The following is a 21,053-nucleotide window of genomic DNA, read 5'->3' as shown; positions in this document are numbered from 1 at the left end:
TTCGCGAAGTTACTTTCTTTGGGCATATACAAAGTTAAGAATACATTTGTAAATCACACGACCATATGAAGTCCCAAAGTTATAAAAATCCTGGAAAACAGAAATTTTCCGAACTCGTAAGTCGTGTAACAAAGGCTTCGGGAACTACGCGTAACATTTTCAAATATAATTTTTAAAATGTTATTTTTAGGAACTGTTTAAAAATACCACATATGAAGGGCACACAAAAAAATTCCCTATTCAAAATAAAAAGACACAATCACACTCAAATTTTACGTTCCACGGCTAGTACAACAAAGCCCCCGAAACAGTCGGCAAGGACGGCACAGTAAGGGCTGTACTCAGTCCTCCCTTCGTGATCATAGCGTGCAAGTTTCATCTCGCTTACGTCAGAGTTTTACAATGCGCAAGTCACGAAGGAAGCCGTCTTCAAGATGGCGTCGAGCGTATACCTCGTTGCGGCCGTATTGTCGGTTTTCTCTCTCATGACCGTGAAAGAAATCATATTTTCCACCAATGTTCAAGCTTCAAATCCAGACAAAATGGACAGATTACAAAAAGCGGCTGTATTTACAGGACCAACGATCAAATTTTTGTATTGGTAAGTGGTTCACTATAACAATCGAGTTCCTCGAATTCCGAGAAAATTGATTTACGTAACTACGATTGATTCTACAGTTCACAGAAATATCACAATCTTCATCTTTGTGTGTAAATAACGATTAGTTTAAATGTTTTCCTATGTTTCTCTTTTGTTAAGATCTACCAAATGTCTATCAGCAAAAGCTTAGCAAAAACAGTATTGAAGTGTACGACGCTTATTAAGTATAAGAAGTCTCACTGAGTTTTAGTGAAGTATTAGCAAGGTTTAATATTAATTTCCTTAGGATCGAATTTTTTAAAAGGGTATTCTGTTTAGATCTTAGTAGAAGGAAGTTATTGTTTAATTTTAAAGTTCGAAGGAACTTTCTTTGCCATTAACGATAATATGGACATAATACTTGGTTGATGAACTTTTTAGGACATGCATGTAGCCTTGAACACTTGACAAGATCTGACAAAGCAGGACACGTGTTCGCGTGTATCGATTGTTCATGCCATGTGTTAAAAAATACTTTATTTGATATTATGCGAAAATATTGATAGCAGAAAATAATTTTTAGCTCAGGTTCAAATTATGTTTTAGCTTACCTTAGTTATGTCAATTTGATTTCAATGTTGGATTTATTATTCAAACACAATTACTTCCATTTCAGGCGGTAACCAGTAAAATTTACCGCCTGTAGCACCCTATATCACTGCCTAAAATCAGCTGGAATTCCTGAAAATTTAACAGGTATAAAGATTACTCTACTGGCTTTAAAATTTCTTTAACCTGTTGTGCTTAAAATAATGAAGAATACTAAAATGGTTAAAGTAGGAACTCCAATCTCCAGCTGCTGCACTCAACAATATGTTCATTATAGGTGGGAACATGCTTCATCTAAGCTAAATGCCATTTGTGTGAACAAAAGCAGAATAAATTTGACTCCTGTTGCCTGGATAAAACGTTGTGGCATTGTATTCTTAGTTTGCTCTTGTCTCATGCTCTCTAGTTATTCCTGAGGATACAGAAAGGTGTTTGAAGAGTATGCACAATTCATTCACCAAAACTTTCCCAAAGTTCGCATAGAAGGCGACAATTATCCCCCACCCCGTCCCCGTCAGATGTTGGCTAGTGTTCTCAGTCTTGCCAAATTGGCAGTCATGGCAATTGTTCTTCTTGGTGAGCGGTTACAGATATGGGAAAGTCTTAATATTGACCCACCTCAAGTTTATATTTGGGCCACACAGAACAAGGTATTTAAGATGTTTTGTATTTAATCTGTCAGAAACCCTTTTGGAGGTTTACAAACCAATCTCTGTCAGCAACTAGTGTTCTTTATTGAGCAAACCACTGGTCTTCTTGGAACACTGCACAACATGCTTAGCCCAGTATTCTAGGGAATCACCTGCAACCAGCATTTTCATTGGTTTCTGCAACTTGTTTTTCATTCATTTGCTATTTACGTCAGAGTTCTACATTTAAAATGTCTTGATCTCAATTTAAACCATCTGTGGGCTAGTGTTTGTTGTGCCTATAAAAAAATTCTTCAGAAAATACTCTTGACTATTTGATTGATCTTTCACCACTGATCATGATTTTCAGGCTTCTTGGAGCCTTTTGTAGAAAGCAACTGTAAAATTTGATCACAGATACAACTGGTTACATTCTAGTTATCAAGAGTTTTTTTTTCTTTCAATACCACCATCATGCCCCTTGTGTGGACTTACAGCAGGGATGATCAATCAGGCTAATTTAAAGCTTAACCTGCAATCCTCTGCTCAGAAAACATACACTTACCTAAAATAACTAATTTTTTAGCACAAAGTCTTCAACAAGGACTGTAGAAAGCTAAAAGTCATGAGGGTTCTTTTGTTTTATTACACAGATGTATGCCTGTATTCTGATATTTTTTGTCACAAACATGATTGAAGGGCAGTTAATATCCACTGGAGCTTTTGAAGTGTCACTTAATGGTATGTTCATTTTGACAATTTTGCCTCAGAAAATTGCAGTTGTTATGTAATTTAGCTCTAGATGTAAAGTTCATTCCCATTCTGATTTCAGATATTTAGTGTTATTGACTGAGTTGATAATGTAAATTGGCCACGGTAAATAGCTCAAAAGCTGACATTTTGAGCATCAGCCCTTCAACATTTACTCTGACAAAGGGCTAACACTCTAGATGTCAGTTTTGAAACTCTTTCCAGTGGCTAATTCAAGTCATCGACTCAATTGATAAGTCTAAATTACCCTGTTATACTCTCCCACTAATACAGCACCACAGTTTCTTTAGAAACTTACCCCATTTATTCATTTGTTTTCAGATATGCCAATTTGGTCCAAACTTGAGTCTGGTCGCCTTCCAAACCCCAGTGAGCTTCATCAGATCATTGAAAATCAGCTCAAGTTTAGTCCTATACATTAAGTAAGTCTTTTTGTAATTACCAGAAGTACAAAGTTTTTCCCCTTTTTTTTATTATGTTTTACTTGCATTGCCATACTTGCAATATCTTTAGGATTCTAATTACAGCTAATGAACCTGTTCTAACAAACTTTTCTTTTTCCTTCTCTCTACATGTAGTGTAGTTGCTATCTATGTCTTTGACTTCATATTTTAAAAGAGATTTTACTGGTGAATTATAATTATACTCCAGCATACAATTAATTAAAACTTCATGAAAAGGGAGGTGAAAACTAAACTGTCTCACCATCCTGCTCCTGGTCATTGAGATGAAGTTACTGGAAAAAACAAGTCATTTTCACCAAGATTGTAGCACACAGAGTTATCTTTTTCTCCTATCCTTATTGGTTTGCCAAGGGTAAACTAATTCTTGTCTTGTGTTGAAAATGTATTGAAGAAAAGAAAGGATGTCTGTAATTGGAGGCCAGGAGCCTCTACTGCATGTAGCACTAAGCTACAGAAATTTTACTTTCATCATGCAAAAGAACAGGGAATTACTCTGAAAACTGATATCTGTGGCTGCCATGCTGTTTGGGACAGGAAGGAACATAGGGGGAAGGTTCTCTCAAATTTGACACTCTTTGTAATTTTTTCTTTTCCACTTTTCTTTCCAGATCTTTGGCTTTCAAGATGAGGACTCCCTGATTATGACGTTTGGAGCAAAAAGTGGTTGTGCCACTGGCTCCAAACTGACCCCCTCTGGGAAAAATCATTCTTTTGGAAGTCAATGTTTGATGACCAGGAGTAAATATATATGCTGTATAGTATTTAATTCACACAACAATGGGAAAAAATTGTAATTTCTTTTTGAATTGATCCTTTGATAGACCATCAGAAAGCAATTGTGTAAATTAAGTAGCTAGTCTAATGTAGTACACTGTTCTTTTTCTTTAACAAAATTATTTACCTTTCTGTGCATACATATAACTTGTTTAATCAGGATTGACCATTTGAACTACTGGTAATCTGATTTGTCTGGCAGTAAGAAGTGCTATGCCACAATGCATTTAGGGTGGGAGGGATATGAATAACTCAAGTAAATATGTTTAGAAATAATAATAAAAAATTTCAAACATGGTCCTGTCTGGTGTTCAATGTTTCAAACCAAATTTCCCAAAAAAAACATGCTGAGAAGAAGCTAAACAAGGTCCACAGGAGAGTCAATACACACCCTGCAAGATCCATAAAAGAACATTATCAAAAGTGGATTGATATAACTCTAATAATGTCCAGTATTATCAGGATATAGTCATTGTTGATGTGGATCATGACATAAACCTTTAACACAAAAAATGTCAGTTTGCATATTCTCCCCACAGTTCCCAATACATTTCTTAAGGTACTGACAAGAGAATTTGTTTTAAAAAATCAAGAACTCCTTAAGTTAGTGATTATTTTTGTGACCTATTAATGTGATTTGGGGCTGATAAAGAAAGGAGAAATTAGATACTAATCACTCTCGGGGATCAAATGCTTAACAACAGAATACAAGACACTCGTCATCAGAGCTAGGTGGGGCATCTAACCATGAAACTGGTCATGAGTTTGGATACTTAAATAGGACTCATGTCAAACATTCGCCATAATCCTTTCACTGTTAAGCAGCCTGACACAAACCATATAAAGTTTGCACTTCATTTATATTTGAAATCTACACACCTCATTAATCAATTGATTTTTGTACCTTTTCATTGATAATAATTGTATCTATCACTTCCTCTCTCAAGTCTATCCAGAAATTCTTGATTCTTCCTGTGAACGATAAAATAAAAAAAGGCTTAAGTATAAATCAAACAGAATGCATATATAATGTGTTTCTTACATTTTTATCATCGTAAACTAGATAATTACTTACGATCTGTGGTCATTCCTGTGTCGCTCCATGGCTTCCTGACCTCTAACAGCCCTCAGAGCTTCATTCCTCTCTGACTTTAGTAAAGGAGATTAAAAATGGATTCAGTATTGAACAACAATGATATTTACAACTCTGTTAAATGCAACTTAGTTAATATTGTAGTCTGTCAAATGCAAGATAAACATAAATGAAGTAAAGAACAAGAAAGAACAAACAAAGTTATTTTGTAAATGAAATCACTTGAAATTAAGGATGCATTGCAAGTAGGGTATTCACTGTGTGTTGATGCCTGATCACTGTAACCTACAGTTACATACTTTGTTTACTGTTAAACCCCTAAGAGTGACTAGAATCTAATTTCTCATTACTCTAATAAATCATACTTAGGTGATAAGAAAAATGGAGATGAGCACCAAATTAAGAAGCTTTTGATTGTAAAACAACTTCTCCTCGTCAGCACCTTAGGAAATGTACAGAGAACAGAATGAAGAATATGCATACTGATGTAAGGGTGTAAAGGGTCAACCCTTTAACACCCAGAAGTGATTAACATGAAACTTCTCCCTATAATATCCATACATTATTCAGCAAACAGGTAATGAGAATATTCAAACTTATCAGGTAGAAGCTGCTATCTTGATCTAGCTTCAGGCTCTCATAACTAATTTACACGGAAATGTGTAGTAGCTATAGGGGAGAATTAACAATCAGATCTTGGGAGTTAAAGGGTTAAGGGAAGTATTTCTACCTGAGCCCTTGCTTTTGCCTTCTTTTCTTGAAGTTCTTTCTCCTCTCTTTCCCGCTTCTCTCTCTGCCATTGTTCTCGTTTTTTCTAAACATAACAAACACAACTATGATAAAACTGTCACTGGCAAACAGACCAAGCCACCGATAGCAAAAATATTTAAAATACTCCTGTTCATGTTTCCCTGTTCTTCTGAAGTCAGTGCCAACCATTTTTCCCCTCCAAAATGCCCACTGCAAGCTTGAACAAGCAAGACATCACAAATGTCCTAATCCCCTGAGCCCTGAGTTAGCATCTCCATGGGAAGCAATGGAAATCAAATATCCCTCACTACACCTCTATGTAGGAGAGGTGGTAGGCAAGACCTCCTGAGGCTGGGCCTCCACGGGTCAGAGATTGAGCCTTTCTGAGGGTTACTGCATTTTTGGGTTATCTGGGGAGGGGGGGGGGGACTTGCTCTCTCAGTCCTCACTCCACCCAAATGTTACTCATGGGTACTCAGAAAAATCGTTTAAAGACCGAAGGTAACCTCTCATGGATCAGCTTCTCAATTGAGAGGAGATGGAATACCTGTGGTCAAACTGTTTTAAAAAACTGGGATGTGGTAAGCTGCACCAATTATGCACATCATTCTAGTAACCACAACTCATATATAAGAGGTGATCACCTGCATTTCTAGCCCTTTGCTTGCCGATGTAACAGCCTTCTGTTTCTGCTTCACGACTGTGGAGTACCCAGTTGTACCACCCACTCTGGCAGGTCTTTCATGAACATGTTGTACACGTCTGGCCTCTCTGTGAGCCCTTGCATCTTCTTCTTCCCTCCTAGCCACTGCATTAAAAGTTGTAAACCCAGTTTATAATGGACTGATGTTTACATTTTCCACATTTGCTGGACTGGTCTACGCTGAGTTGTAGTGGACTGCTCTTGACTGAATCAAACTTAAACCTATACTGACAACTGCAGTTCTTACAAATTTAACAGGCTAGGGAGTGGGGTGTTTTTAAAGGACAGCAGGCTAATAAGAGTGAATGTTCTTCGAAAAAACTGCTGTTTTGAGCATCTCAGACTAAAGGAGAATGTTTAAAATCACGTGCCCCCAAACAAACGAGAAAAACCAATCCACTTCTTCACTATGTCCTTCGCCTTCATTTTTTTCCACCAAAATTTAAAGAATAGGCAGTTGACAAATTAAGTCCCTGATCGAAATGAATTAGAACTACATGATACAAACAGTTCTTTTTTTAACACAGCAGTATTTGACAACAGATATTTTAGGGGTAATTGATTAAAAAAGCATACTTTCCGTCAAATGAGCCCTCTTCTTTTCGTCTGGTCTAAACATGGTGAATCCATCTCTCCTGTTAACTCTAGGGTGATTATAGAAATTGTTCAGCATTTAAACTTGCAATTTCAAGTAATCGATGAAAGTAATTACTGAACGGCAACTGATTTCAAAGAGCGTATCATATGGAAGAAGATTCAACGGAGCATAAGTGATTTATACACCCCAGATCAATGGTTTGACCAATTCAAACATGTCAAATAATATTTTTGGAAATATAAGGTAAATTCGATTCGGTCGATTCGCGGCGTTGATAACTAACCAAGAACTTCGGGAACAATATTCCACTAATTCCACAAATGATGCTAAGATCGATACATTGTAATGCAAGGGGGTTTCAATCCTTTTTTTTTTGGGTAAGAACTCGCCTTTCTAGGCTCGGCGCGGCCGTTTCTTGTTGTTGTGGTTGTTCCGCTTGGCTTCCGGTAGCACCTTGGCGTTCATTTTGTCCTTCGTTCAAGTTTGTCCTGTATGCACCGACGCCGTTTGAATTCCTGTATGTTCTCGAATAACTCATATTAGAAGAGAACAATTGCAAAGACTGCGTTTTTATCAATCTCTAGGTTAATGACTGAAAGAGAATCACAGAAGTCTGTGCCCTACGTAGATTAACGCCGGATGAGTGCTTTCGTTTTTCTGGGAAAAAAACCATAGGTCCTTTTCCGGGAAACTCCCGCTCAAACATGAAGATGAGGCTCGTTAGAACCCAATATTATTTTAGAAAGATTGTAGAATTGTAGAAGAAAATAATAGTAACACTAAGAAACGGAAATATTTCACGAATACTGCAGATTGTAACCTTTAATCCTCCAAATCCCAAATCCCAAATCCGTTTAATCGAAATTCAGATGAATAAAGTATATCTTACATTAGTTTTCTATGTTGTCTCTTTTGTTTGGACGGGTTTTCAACCGCCTTATCGACGCCCAAACTCCCCCCCCCCCCCCACCTTCCCTCTTTCTCGTCAAAATACAAAGGATTGAGCAAATGCTTTTTTGTGGGTTAAGTCTCGTAGAGACTTACACCCACTATGTTATTTTGTTTTGGTATAGAAAACCTTTACTGGGGACGGGGACAGTTCGGCTCTCGCAGTCCGCGGACTGTGGAGCAGTGACGTCATAGCCAAAAATATTTCAGGGATCACTATCGGATGATGTTATCTTTGCATCATCTTTCATAAATTGGTAATGATTGCGTGACTATGTACTCCGACTAACACAGCAAATCAAGCATATGGACCAGCTCAAAGATGGCGTTGTTGACAATGCTTTTGCTGTCATTGACAGTCAATTCGGCTTTTTCAGCACGGATTGCTGCCTTTTGCACGATAGGAAAATCACAGTATATGAACTTAAGGGGTATTCTGGAAGAATTGGCTTCTCGAGGACACGAGGTAAGAGATGATTTTGGTCATTGTCAAATAGGCTGAGTCTGCGAAGGTGGGTTAAAAAACCTGAACCTTCTTTCAAGTGGCTTCATATACCTTCTCGTCTGAAATTTGTTAAGCTAGTGATGGAAAAATGCTAAAAACCTGAGACACCTACAGCTGGCTCAACATAGAATATTACCTTTATCGCTAACTTCGCATGATTTATCTCGATACACATTAAAGCTGCTAACATCAACCACGTCAGTCGTTACGAAACTTAACAGCTACCTCATAACATACAAAAATCCTTCCATCAGTTTGGTTGATGCAACTGAACAGGGGTGATATGGATCAATATCTTCTTAGATTCAAAATTAAAAAAAAAATAAATTAATAGAATCCTCCCGTGACATCGTCGTGATATTATGCAAATAGAGATTGGTTGAGTGTTTATTCAAGAGTCGAGCAAGCCCTTATTTGCGCAATATCTTGTGAAGCATTGAAAATCAAGAGCCAGAGATTTCTACTGCATGCGTTACAAAAGACGGATATTACGGAAATTTACAATTTGAATTTTGGTATTTGGGTACTTAAATAACGTAATTGCACGCCTACTGCAGCTGTCTATCAATCCAATCCTTGTGGGTGGTAATTCCTTACTTCAGCAGGAGACAAAGGTATCGCTCACGTCTTTAAGAAGGAAAACTGGTTTAGATTTTGACAATCGTGGTCTTAAATCGGACAAAGTTTAAAGTCAGAATTGGGAAAACTGGGTGTCAAACCCTTATCAAAATAATTCAAAATAATAGATACTCGGGGAGCAGCTCATCCGTAGTATTTTCAAAATTTCGTTTGTTCTTAGTTTTTATCTCTTGTTGTTTCGATAGACTCTGGATAAATTATTTGTCGAACCTATTTTTGCTTCGCTGAAGTCTCTCGCCATGCTCTCCTATAGGAGTTCCAGACTGATGTATTTTTTTTCTTTGTGGTCAGAGTACCTTTTTTTTCTCCGAGAGAGTTGAATTTTTGTGTTCTTTCCAGGTAACTATGGTCATTCCGTCGACTGAGAAAGTTCAGCTCAGTGACCGAGTACAACACAAGATTTTCAAAATACCGTACGAGCCTGGCTTCATGGAAAATGAATTGCTGAAGCTCGAATTAGAAGGTGACAAGTTTCGGCTTCTATCCAAAATGATGGAGGTGCTATCCACCGTGTGTGAAAGTGTTTTGAACGATACAAAGATTATGGAGGAACTTAGAGGCTATGATCTTCTTGTGTACGATGTACTTGGAGTATGTGGTGCCCTTATCGGTGACCGCCTTGGTGTTCGGAGGGTACAAATGTTGGTGACTCCTAATAACCCTTTTGACCATATGATACCCACTCCTCTTTCTTACATCCCCATGATGGTGCTTCCAGGATTCACGGACAAAATGACATTTTTGCAACGAGTTACCAACGTAGTCGCGTACATTGGACTAGGCTTGTTCAAAGATCTGCTATTTGCAAGACCAATGGATGCCTTGAAACTCAAATACAACATCACAACTGAAAGAAGCTACCAGGAGACTGTTGACGGCGTGGAACTTGTTTTAATCAGGGCAGATTTTGCGATAGAGTACGCTCAACCTCTTTTGCCAGGTAATTTTTCCCTGACCTCATTATGCCGGATGGTACTCAGTCTAAGCTAGAACGAAATTGTGTACTAATGGGGACTTAGCTGGTGGTTTTCTATTTGGTTTTATCTTGCCACACCAACGATACCTACCTAACTGACATTTTGACATTCACGCTCGCTTTTTTTACTGAAAGTGACTGAAACTGCACTACGCGAAATTTTTGGCCACGGAATAAACAACTCCACGTCGTGTAGAAACAAATACAATTCACTTTAATTCCTCAACGGCGTAAATGACGTAGGTTGAAACTCAAATAACAAACGATTTCAAAAGTTACACAATACATGATATAAAGAAATAAACAACACGACAGAAAGAGGAATATAAAACACTTGCATTGTTACGGCCACAGAAAAGAAAAAGATTGATACTGCAATTGTGAAACTGCTAAGGTCAAAAAAAAAAAAAGAAAAAGAAGAGGACGAGCAAAAAACAGCGGTACGTTACTGAACTGCGCTAAGCGCGAAAAAACGAGAAAACAGGCATATTACTGCTATATGTACATCGATAAATTATGCGAAGTAGCAATAAGGCGGCAATGAGGTGGAAGTAAAATGATAAAAGGGCGCTAATGAAACAGTAAGTATAAACTTTCGCACGTCACGGGTTGAAAAGACTTATATAATGAATTTCAAACTCGCAAAGAATCCAACACGAAAAAGTTTTCGCACTTAGAACTTACAGTAACATTTATTTTTGATTGAACAATGACTGATGCATGCTGCGTAGATTCTTCTGCTTTATTCTTTCCTACCACCTGGATTATAAAGTTTTTTTGTTGGGACTTAAATAGTCCTCTAACAGAGGCGGGGGGGGGGGGGGAAACGGGAAATCCAGGGCTCCTTTAAGCCTTTAAGATTTGCACTTCCTCACTTTGTTTCTGTTGTTAAACAAAATACATTCCTAAATATTGCATATTTGTCCGCGTTACTTTCAAAAGGGAATGTCATGGTTGGACCACTGAATGTCAAAGAAGGTAAACCACTCCCTCCTGATCTAGAAGAATTCGTAAATGATTCGGGAGGGCATGGTTTTATCATTGTTTCTTTTGGATCAAACTTGGCTTCGATTCTTCCAAGAACAGTAGTGGACATGTTAGCGACAGCGTTTGGAAAGCTGAAACAGAGAGTTGTTTGGAGACTAAAAGGTATCAATGATATTTTTTATATTTACTTTCCTTTAGACGTTTACTTTAAAATAATTCTTTTACCTAAATGACACAGTTTTGTTTTCGCACTGATGGAAATTCCTCACTCTACCAAATAACAATTAAAGATTTACATTAGGTCGTGACTTTCAGAATTTCCAATCGTTTCTCAGTTTGAAGGAAACAGAAAACTATCACTACATTATGGATGGTTGAAAAGGATGAAAAGACTGGAACGACTTAAACTTTCTCTCGAGAAAAAAAGCAACTTTGAAAATCGTCCGTTGCTGCCATGAAAAGCCTAATTAAGCCTTGCACTTAAAATAAATGTTTGTTGACGAATGTGTGAGGCGTGCATACACGCTGCTTTCTCCTACAGAAAAAGATCCGAACGCTAATCCGTCTGCGGCTATTTTATTGTGGATTGTAGACAAAATTTTATTCCTTGTCTTTCCTATAACTAGTTGTCTGCTCTCACAGGTTATATTCCATCATTCTTGGGATCTAATATTAAAGCAGTGGAGTGGTTACCTCAGAATGATCTGTTGGCTCACAAGAATATCAAAGCTTTCGTCTCCCATGTTGGACACGACAGCCTTTATGAGTCAGCATACCACGGAGTTCCTTTAGTGGCTTTCCCTCAATTTGCAGACCAACATTTCAATGCCAAAAAAGCAGAAAATCTGGGTATTGGTTTAGCTGTGGATCCTAAAGGCTGTGACGCTCAGGAGCTTTTTGACACAATTCAACGCGTTATTAGTGAACCCAGGTATGGCTGATGTACAGTACCTTACTAATGAAATAACGATGTAACAATTGTCACGTAATCTTCTTCACGGCCGCTTTTTAGGAAGTCACGCAATGTTGCATGACCTTGTAACGAGCGACCAAGGAGGAGACCACTGTCGTGGAAATAATCCAAGTATCAGCAGATCTCCTTGGTGTACTTTGAATAGCGGCATTATGGTACGTCTCAGTAAAATGTGATCATTTGCCTTCCTTTCCTCAGATTTAAAACAAAAGTGCTACACGTCTCTAACCTGTTAAAGGATCGTCGACGAACATCTTTAGAGGAAACCGGTGATTGGCTGGAGTATGTAATCAGACATGGAGGAGCTCAGCACCTCAGAGCCCAGGTGTTTAACATGCCTTGGTACCAACACTACTTACTCGACGTCATGGCATTTCTTGTTGCCATAGTAACATTGATTATCGTTGCAATATGGTTTGCATGTAGATGCTGTCGTCGGTTGTGTTGCAAACTGACTGAAAACAAACTCAAGAAAGAATAAAATACAGAAACACAAGCTTGACTGCTATTTCTAAAGTGATAATGAGTGTATCATTAATTAGGACATACGACTCGTTGTTACTTTTCTAACAAGGATTGAAACGTTTGATTTATGCACCAGTCAAAATATAATTTCTTCTACTGTCGCTTTTTACGACATCTGGATGTCGAAACGGCTATCTGGGAAATGAAATTGGTAGAATTGTTGCGGTGACTAGAGGGATGCACACGCTCTGATTGGTCGAGAAGTGGGTCATATCACGCTATAATCACCTCGCGCTAGGTGATTATCGTAGGGATGCTAAATTTCAAAATAGCTGCCTCGCGTTTTGTCAATGTTACGCAGGAAGTAATCAACGAGATAAAAGAAAATACAATTCTGAAGAGCACGAAAGATACTTCTAAGTTTGGGGTAACACTTTTCAAAAGAAAGATATGAAGTTTCTGCTGATCGAACTATTTAAACCTGTTAAATTCTAGTTGTAACAGAATGGTTTCAACAACAAAACGATTTACAGCAGAACTCGAAAGCGCCTGAGCAATTACACAAAAACAATTATTCACCTCAGGCTCTGTGAACGTTTCTGAATAATACGGAAGCCGAAAAGGGACAATCCAAACATATTTTGTAAAACCGAAAAAATATTCGGAATCAACATCTTTTAGACAAATCGCTTTTAAAAAGTTTGTCAAATCGAGAAAACAATTTTAAATCCTGGTTCAAATCATAGATTCACAAATAACATTCACGAAAATCGAAAATAGTTCTCAATCCAAGAATCTTTCCAAAATCCAGAAAATTTTGCAAATCGAGGAGAATATTGTCGCGTGACACTTGCGCTAGAAGTCAGCACTTTGTGACGATACAGCACATCGTATCGCACTGGGTTGCATAAGGTTACCTTAGACTCACTTTGCGAACGGACTAAACCGTACTAAGTGTATTACGATGTTCTACAACAAATGTGGAAAAGAATTTGTGAGCAATGAGCTATTCTGCCGTCGATGTGGAACATTAAAGAGACCTGAACATACACGTACAAAAGCCAAAGGGTCACGAACGTTTATTGCCTTCTGTCATAATACTGGAGTCTGATACACAATCAGTCCTTGCTGAAAACAATTTCTACAAAACCTCCGATCATCTCTTTAAAAAGGGGAGAATCTCTTAAACACATTCAGGAAAGGTCAGAAAAAGCTGCCTAACCCAGCATACGGCCCCACGAGATCCAAAATGGAAAAAGAAACGAAGAGAAAGCGCGGCGTTCATTTAATAACTTGCTTGTTAATGAAGATTTAGATATATGAAAATTCACATATTTGCACTGCGGTGGAAAGATGAAATTAGAAGATCCTCGCAGCTAAGAACACTACTGAAACTAGTAGTTGTAAATAGGACCTGAAAAAAAAAAAAAAAAATTTCAGGCCCATACGGGATTTGAACCCATGACCTCTGCGATACCGGTGCAGCGCTCTACAAATTGAGCTAACAAGCCAACTGGGAGCTGGTCAATGAATTGGGTACAAATAAATAAACATCCGAGTGAATGAAGATTTAGATATATGAAAATTCACATATTTGCACTGCGGTGGAAAGATGAAATTAGAAGATCCTCGCAGCTAAGAACACTACTGAAACTAGTAGTTGTAAATAGGACCTGAAAAAAATTTCAGGCCCATACGGGATTTGAACCCATGACCTCTGCGATACCGGTGCAGCGCTCTACAAATGGAGCGCTGCACCGGTATCGCAGAGGTCATGGGTTCAAATCCCGTATGGGCCTGAAATTTTTTTCAGGTCCTATTTACAACTACTAGTTTCAGTAGTGTTCTTAGCTGCGAGGATCTTCTAATTTCAACTTGCTTGTTGATTGAGTAAGAATGGGCCGAATGATAATTATTTGGTTTTTAGTTTTAAAGTCATGAATTTGAGCCGAGCAATTTACCATACGATTCTCCCCGGTAAGGTCTGTATTCTAGGTAGATCCACTTGCAAATTACTTTGGTTTTTCGGAGAAAAAGATAGGTCCATGTCCGGGAAACTCCTGCCCAACATGGACCGTGGAGTAGTGACGTTATCGCCGGAAATATATCTAGGGTCAATATTGCATTATGCTATTGTTTTCTCTTTCATTTCATCATTATTTATTAGATCTGGTTCTAACAGATTGCGTGACTACTTATCAAAGTAATCCGACTGACGCAGCAAACTTAGCATTGAAAGAGTTTCAGCCCAAAGATGGCGTTGCTTGCTTTGCTTTTACTATCATTGACGGTCAATTCGGCTTTTTCAGCTCGAATTGTTGCCTTTTGCACGATAGGAAAATCACAATACATGAACCTAAGGAGTATTCTGGAAGAATTGGCTTCTCGAGGACACGAGGTAGGGGAATTTTGATCAAAATCTGCGGTGGAAGGTTAATAAACCTTCTTTAGAGTGATTACATATTCTTTTTCGCCTGAAATGTGTTAAGGTTGCGATGAACAAATAGCAAAACAACACTTAGCGGCTCAACATGGCTCGATGTAGGGGATTACCATTATCTTTACCTTCACTTGATTTATCTGGATATACAGTGAGACACAGAAGCTAATAGCATTTACCGCGATAACCGTCATGACACTTTATAGTCCATAAGATCCAAAACTAAGAAGAGGTAAAATTGATCAAAGTCATGTTAAATAGCAAATCATCCCGTGACGTCGACATCATGCAAATAGTTGTGTGTTTATTTAAGAGTGAAGCAAACCCTGATCTGCGCAATATCTTGCGAATAATTGAATTTTAAGAGGCAGAGATTACTACAACATGCATTACAAAGACGTTTTTTGTGGAAATTTACAATTTGAATTACAAAAACGTATAGAAAACCATTATTTTGGTACTAAGGTCTATTCCACGATTGACTGATTTCTTTAAATAGTCGCCTACTGGCTGTCAATTAAACCCTCGCGGGGGTTAATTTTTCTGACAGTAGTGACAGAGGCATGTACGGCCCTAAAGCATTTGATTTTTGTGCTTTGTGATTACAAAAACGTACGGGTTTAGATTTTGACTATTATGGTCTTAAATCGGATACAATTAGGGTAAGAATTGAGAAAACTCGGACTCAAACTCCTACCAAGATAATTGGATATTGTCAACTGAGTTGATAACGTAAATTGGCCAGCGTTAACCCTTCAACTCCCATGAGTGACCAAGACATAATTTCTCCTTACAATATCAATACAATATCAAGCAGACAGGTGACGAGAATAAAGAAAAATATCAGTTAGGGGATTATAAGTCGATCCAATACACAATTCTCCAAACTAACATCCCAAGATCTCTATGGTAGACAGTAAGGAGAATTACTAATGAGATCTTGGGAGTTATTAATAGTTTGAAAGCTGACGTTTCGAGCGTTAACTAGCCCTTCGTCCTTTGCTCTGACGAAGGGCTAACGCTCGAAACGTTAGCTTTAAAACGCTTAGCCCTTTAACTTAACGGTGACAAATTTACATTATCAACTCAGGTGATAATACAAAATTACCCTCTCCCACCGACACAACGCCACAGTTTCTTTAGAAATTACCCCCTTCATTCATTCCCTTACCGAGATAGTCGAGGAGTAACCCATCTCTGGAGACCATTTCCGCAACTTCGTTCCCAGGGTGCTTTTCTCTTAAAAATAGGGAGAAAGGAAAAGCGCCCAGGGGACCAGAATGAAATTTTCGCTGGCACGCGATTGGGCCAAGAGATTATGAAGTTTAAAATCCCTTGGATTGGTCATGTCGAAAATCAAAATGATATTTCTCAAGTGATGTTTCTCACTTGAAAGCGTTTTTCTTTCATTGCATGGAATAAACTTTGGAATAAGAGAGTACATGTCAGCTTCTTAAACTTTATTTTAAAAGGTATTCTGCCAATGACTTTAGACTCAGAAATAATAGAACATAGACATCGCAGTATAGACTACGGACAGCGGACTGTTAATGGCGGGCTAGTCCAACCTCTTCATAGAAGGGACTCAATCAGTGCGAGTTACAGACTTCAGAGTAGAACTTGCATGGCCAGCGCACAATGTGGGGGCAGAGGGAATCCCAGCTAAAACTGGGCACAAATTCAACTCTACTTTCTCACTTTCCTTTGTACACCTGTCACACAAACGTTTCGAAATACAGACTAATAAACAGACAATTTTAAGAGAGAATAAACAGACAGTTTTAAGAGAGAATCAAGAAGTCTTTTGTTGATTTTTCACTTGTTATCTGGATAGCGTCTTGATCAATCAATCTTCATACCTTTTCTTGTTTCGCTGTAGTCTTTTACCCCACACTGATATAAGATATCCAGCGCAACATTTATTTTTCTTCGGGATCAGAGTACCTCTTTTCCAGAAAGTTGACTTTTTGTGTTTCATGCCAGGTAACAATGGTCATTCCGTCGACTGAGAAAGTTCAGCTTAGTGACCGAGTACAACACAAGATTTTCAAAGTACCGTATAAGCCTGGCTTCTTGGAAAATGATATGCTAAAGCTCGAACTGGAAGGTGACAAGTTTCGGCTTGTGTCCAAACTGATGGAGGTAATATCCACCGTGTGCGATAGTGTTTTAAACGATACAAAGCTTATGGAGGAACTTAGGGGCTATGATCTTCTTGTGTACGACGTGCTTGGAGTATGTGGTGCCCTTATTGGTGACCGCCTTGGCATTCCAAGGGTACAGATTTTTGTGAGTCCTAATAGCCCTTTTGATCATATGATACCTACACCTCTTTCCTACATCCCTTTGATGGTGCTTCCGGGGTTCACGGACAAAATGACATTTTTGCAACGAGTTACCAATGTAGTCGTGTACATTGGACTAAGTTTCTGTAAAGATCTGTTATTGGCAAGGCCAATGAATGCCTTGAAACTCAAATACAACATTACAACTGATAAGAGCTTCCAGGAGACTGTCGATGGTGTGGAACTTGTTTTAATCAGAGCAGATTTTGCCATAGAGTTCACCCAACCTCTTTTGCCAGGTAAGTTTTTCTCAACCTCATTATGCCGGATGGTACTCAGTTTAAAGCAACAGAATGTCTCTTGGTTTAAAGTTTAAAGTTTAAAGGGCAAAATGGTGTATCAGCAGGGGTGTACTTAACTATTTCAAAGGAAGGGGGGTGGAGGAAGGGGGGTGGAGGAAGGGGGGGTGGAGGAAGGGGAGGTGGAGAGAGGTGTTACACAGTATCACACCTAGGGTATCTACCTAACTGTCATTTCGACATCCATTCTGTGTTTTACCGAAAGTGAATTTTTCGGATGAACAATGAGTGATGCATACCGCGTAGATTCTTCTGCTACGTCCCCTTTTGCCACCTCAATTGTAAAGTTTGTTTGTTGTCGACGTAAAACAGCTCCTCCTCCCCCCCCCCCGCGCAAAGGGCTGGGGGGGGGACACGGGCGTCATAAGACCTCTCCTCGTTACGCCGTCGATAAGCGCGGCATGTGTATCACAGAAAAAGAATAGGGTGGGTAATAATGTCCTTTCTTGGGGATGTCACGAGGGTTGTTGCGTGACGCTCCAAAACAAGCTGTGAAAGTGAAACCAAGGTGAGTGAAAATGCAGGGGGATAGCAATGGAAAAAATATAAGGAAAAGAAGAAAAAGAAAGGAAAGCCTTAAAATATCTCAACTTCTTAACTTAGTCTCTGTTGGTAAATAAAACGCATTCGTGAATGTTTCATCTCTGTTCGTATTATTTTGAAAAGGGAATATTATGGTTGGACCACTGAGTGTCAGAGAAGGTAAACCACTCCCTCCTGATCTAGAAGAATTCGTCGATAATCCAGGAGGGGATGGTTTTATTATTGTTTCCTTTGGATCAAACTTGGCTTCGATTCTTCCAAGAACAGTTGTGGACATGTTAGCAACAGCATTTGGAAAATTGAAACAGAGAGTTGTTTGGAGACTTAAAGGTATCTACAGTATTTTTATCACTACTTTCCTTTAAACGTTTACTTTCACCCCTTTATCCTCAAGATCTCATTAGTAATTCTTCCTACTGTCTGCCATAAAATACTCATGATGTCAGTTTGGAGAATTTGGTATTGAATCCACTTGTAGTCCTCTAATTGAATTTCCTTCTTTTTTCTCATCACTTGTCTGCTTGATTATGTATTGATATTGTAAGGAGAAATTCTGTCTTGGTCACTCATGGAAGTTAAATGATCAAGGTTATTCCTTTTACCTAAGTGACACGATTTCGTTTTCGTACGTATTGAAATTCCTTAATTACTATGCCAAATAACAATGTAATGCCAGTGAGTTACATTAGGTCGTGACATTGCGATTCCTCGGCTTACTGAGAACAGAAAACTACCAGTGCGGTAAGATGAAGAAAACAAACACGTGCACGCGTATACGCACTGAATGAAAATCAATATGCCAAGAACAGAAGGATGGTTGATCGGGATGGGAAGATTGGATAGATTAGCAAATAACAACTTTGGAAAATCGAACGTAGCTCCCATGAGAAGCCTAAGCGTTATATACACAGCTGTCCCTAACGGAGAAGATCCGCATGCCGATTTGTTTTCGGTTGTCATTGTGGATTGTTGACACAATTTCATTCCTTGTGTTTCGTATAACTAGTTGTTTGCTCTCACGCTGCTTTCCCTTACAGAAAAAGATCCGAACGCTAATCTGTCTGCGACTATTTTATTGCGGATTGTTGACACAATTTTATTCCTTGTGTTTCCTATAACCTGTTATCTTCTCTCACAGGTTATATTCCATCGTTCTTGGGATCTAACATTAAAGTCGCGGAGTGGTTACCTCAGAATGATCTATTGGCTCACAAGAATATCAAAGCTTTTGTCTCCCATGTTGGACACAACAGCCTTTATGAGTCAGCATACCACGGAGTTCCTTTAGTAGCTTTCCCTCAATATGCAGACCAACATTACAATGCCAAGCAAGCAGAAAATTTGGGTATTGGTTTGGCTGTGGATCCTAAAGGCTGTAACGCTCAGGAGCTTTTTGACACAATTCAACGCGTTATTAGTGAACCCAGGTATGACTGATGTACCGTGAAATAACGATGTTACAGCTGTCACGTGGTCTTCTTCACAGCCGCTTTAAAGAAAGTCACGCAATGTTGCATGAACTTGTAACGAGCGGCTAAGGAGGAGACCACTGTCGCGGGAATAGTCCAAGTATCGCAGATCTCCTTGGTGTACTTTGAATAATGCATTATGGTACGTCTGAATAAAATGTGATCATTTGCCTTCCTTTCCTTAGATTTAAAACAAAAGTGCTTCACGTCTCTAGCCTGTTAAAGGATCGTCGACGAACACCTTTAGAAGAAACCGCTGATTGGCTGGAGTATGTAATCAAACATGGAGGAGCTCAGCACCTCAGAGCTCAGGTGTTTAACATCCCTTGGTACCAACACTACTTACTCGACGTCATGGCATTTCTTGTTGCCATAGTAACATTGATTATCGTTGCGATATGGTTTGCATGTAGATGCTGCCGTCGGTTGTGTTGCAAGCTGACTGAAAACAAACCCAAGAAAGAATGAAATACAGAAACACAAGCTTGACTGCTATTTCAAAAGTGGTATATCGCTTTGATGACACGATGCTTTTGAAATTGTTTTTTTTTATATTTTTTTTTTATGAAAACAAAACATGTTTCAAATGAAACATCATCCATCACCCGAAAAATGCTTTTTTTTCATTAAAATATACATATGTACATTTATAAAATGAACTTCAAAGGTATTGTGTGGTTCATCAAAGCGACATCTTACTTTGTGCCGCTACGAAGCCTTGGTAATACGGTGATAATGAGTGTATCATTAATTAGACATACGACTTATTGTTTCTTTTCTACGTTTCATTTGTGCACCGATCAAAATTATTTCTTCTACTGTCGCTTTTTAACAAGATACTAGGATGTTGAAACAGCTATCTGGGAAATGATTTTGGTAGAATTGCTCCAGTTTCTAGGGGAATGCACACGCTCTGGTTGATTATCGCAGGGATGCTAAATATCAAAATAGCTGCCTCACGTTTTGTCAATGTTACGCAGGGAGTAATCAATTAGATAAAAGAAAATATAGTTTTGAAGGGCACAAACGATACTTCTAAGTTTGGGGTAACACTTTCCAAAAGTAATATATGAAGTTTCTGCTCTCGAACTACATAAACATGTTTAGTTCTAGTTGTAACAGAATGGTTTCAACAACAAAACGATTTACAACAGAACTCGAAAGTAGCTGAACAATTAAACAGAAACAATTATTCACCTCAGGCTCAGTGAACATTACTGAATAATCTCAGAGACTACGTCCCTGGGATTATTTAACAATATTTACTTCGCCTTCAGCGATTAATTACTTAACAGTAGTAATTCCATTGGTCATATGGCACCTACTGTCCCGCGCGCACATTTATAAAAAAACGAACCAGAAAAAGGCCAGAAAAAGATGCTTAACCCAGCATACGGCCCCACGAGATGCAAAATGGAAAAAGAGACGAAGAGAAACCGCGGCGGTCATGTGAATTTCTTGTTGACTGAGTAAGGAGGGGCCCAACGAGAATT

The 21,053-nt window shown here is 38.6% G+C and overlaps 4 protein-coding genes across 5 annotated transcripts; 3 read left to right on the top strand and 1 right to left on the bottom strand.

Annotated features, from left to right (window-relative positions):
* Positions 1-413: 413 nt before the first annotated feature.
* On the top strand, positions 414-4,124 carry LOC113675312 (thioredoxin reductase-like selenoprotein T1b). The gene is made up of 5 exons (XM_027191873.2): positions 414-601; positions 1,596-1,839; positions 2,472-2,559; positions 2,911-3,011; positions 3,662-4,124. The coding sequence occupies exons 2-4, from the start codon at positions 1,708-1,710 to the stop codon at positions 3,009-3,011; spliced, it is 321 nt and encodes a 106-aa protein (XP_027047674.2). The 5' UTR covers positions 414-601; positions 1,596-1,707; the 3' UTR covers positions 3,662-4,124.
* Positions 3,045-8,103, bottom strand: LOC113675313 (uncharacterized). 2 transcript variants are annotated; one of them, XM_027191874.2, is made up of 7 exons: positions 7,361-8,103; positions 6,950-7,017; positions 6,315-6,478; positions 5,651-5,734; positions 4,903-4,976; positions 4,732-4,799; positions 3,045-4,219 (listed from the first exon to the last, which is right to left on the bottom strand). In XM_027191874.2, the coding sequence occupies exons 1-6, from the start codon at positions 7,507-7,509 to the stop codon at positions 4,736-4,738; spliced, it is 603 nt and encodes a 200-aa protein (XP_027047675.2). In that variant the 5' UTR covers positions 7,510-8,103; the 3' UTR covers positions 3,045-4,219; positions 4,732-4,735. The 2 variants fall into 2 exon arrangements, with proteins under 2 accessions (XP_027047675.2, XP_089065334.1); XM_089209208.1 differs by having other exon boundaries at positions 4,707-4,799; positions 7,361-7,656.
* Positions 8,104-8,201: 98 nt separating this feature from the next.
* Positions 8,202-12,495, top strand: LOC149044363 (UDP-glucuronosyltransferase 1A7-like). Its single transcript, XM_089209207.1, has 5 exons — positions 8,202-8,385; positions 9,403-10,003; positions 10,982-11,188; positions 11,669-11,957; positions 12,198-12,495. Exons 1-5 carry the CDS (start codon positions 8,242-8,244, stop codon positions 12,478-12,480), a joined length of 1,524 nt encoding a protein of 507 aa, XP_089065333.1. The 5' UTR covers positions 8,202-8,241; the 3' UTR covers positions 12,481-12,495.
* Positions 12,496-14,602: 2,107 nt separating this feature from the next.
* Positions 14,603-20,757, top strand: LOC113675379 (UDP-glucuronosyltransferase 2A2). Its single transcript, XM_089209206.1, has 5 exons — positions 14,603-14,862; positions 16,888-17,488; positions 18,215-18,421; positions 19,230-19,518; positions 19,746-20,757. The coding sequence occupies exons 1-5, from the start codon at positions 14,719-14,721 to the stop codon at positions 20,026-20,028; spliced, it is 1,524 nt and encodes a 507-aa protein (XP_089065332.1). The 5' UTR covers positions 14,603-14,718; the 3' UTR covers positions 20,029-20,757.
* The last annotated feature ends 296 nt before the right edge of the window (positions 20,758-21,053 follow it).

Source organism: Pocillopora damicornis, chromosome 6, assembly GCF_964200805.1.
Source record: "Pocillopora damicornis chromosome 6, jaPocDami1.2, whole genome shotgun sequence".
In the NCBI taxonomy this organism is placed as follows: domain Eukaryota; kingdom Metazoa; phylum Cnidaria; class Anthozoa; order Scleractinia; family Pocilloporidae; genus Pocillopora; species Pocillopora damicornis.
The sequence above is the reverse complement of the archived record's forward strand: the minus strand, read 5'-3'. Positions and strand labels throughout refer to the sequence as shown.

Coding starts and splice junctions, on each gene's coding strand:
- LOC113675313 (XM_027191874.2), bottom strand. CDS start 7,509: ATGAGTTATTCGAGAACATACAGGAATTCAAACGGCGTCGGTGCATAC. Junction 5,735..6,314: donor GCAAAGGGCTAGAAATGCAG/GTGATCACCTCT, acceptor TGTTATGTTTAG/AAAAAACGAGAACAATGGCA. Junction 4,800..4,902: donor CACAGGAATGACCACAGATC/GTAAGTAATTAT, acceptor TATCGTTCACAG/GAAGAATCAAGAATTTCTGG.
- LOC113675312 (XM_027191873.2), top strand. CDS start 1,708: ATGTTGGCTAGTGTTCTCAGTCTTGCCAAATTGGCAGTCATGGCAATT. Junction 1,840..2,471: donor TTTGGGCCACACAGAACAAG/GTATTTAAGATG, acceptor TTTATTACACAG/ATGTATGCCTGTATTCTGAT. Junction 2,560..2,910: donor TTTTGAAGTGTCACTTAATG/GTATGTTCATTT, acceptor ATTTGTTTTCAG/ATATGCCAATTTGGTCCAAA.
- LOC149044363 (XM_089209207.1), top strand. CDS start 8,242: ATGGCGTTGTTGACAATGCTTTTGCTGTCATTGACAGTCAATTCGGCT. Junction 8,386..9,402: donor TGGCTTCTCGAGGACACGAG/GTAAGAGATGAT, acceptor TGTTCTTTCCAG/GTAACTATGGTCATTCCGTC. Junction 11,958..12,197: donor CGCGTTATTAGTGAACCCAG/GTATGGCTGATG, acceptor TCCTTTCCTCAG/ATTTAAAACAAAAGTGCTAC.
- LOC113675379 (XM_089209206.1), top strand. CDS start 14,719: ATGGCGTTGCTTGCTTTGCTTTTACTATCATTGACGGTCAATTCGGCT. Junction 17,489..18,214: donor CACCCAACCTCTTTTGCCAG/GTAAGTTTTTCT, acceptor TATTTTGAAAAG/GGAATATTATGGTTGGACCA. Junction 18,422..19,229: donor AGTTGTTTGGAGACTTAAAG/GTATCTACAGTA, acceptor CTTCTCTCACAG/GTTATATTCCATCGTTCTTG.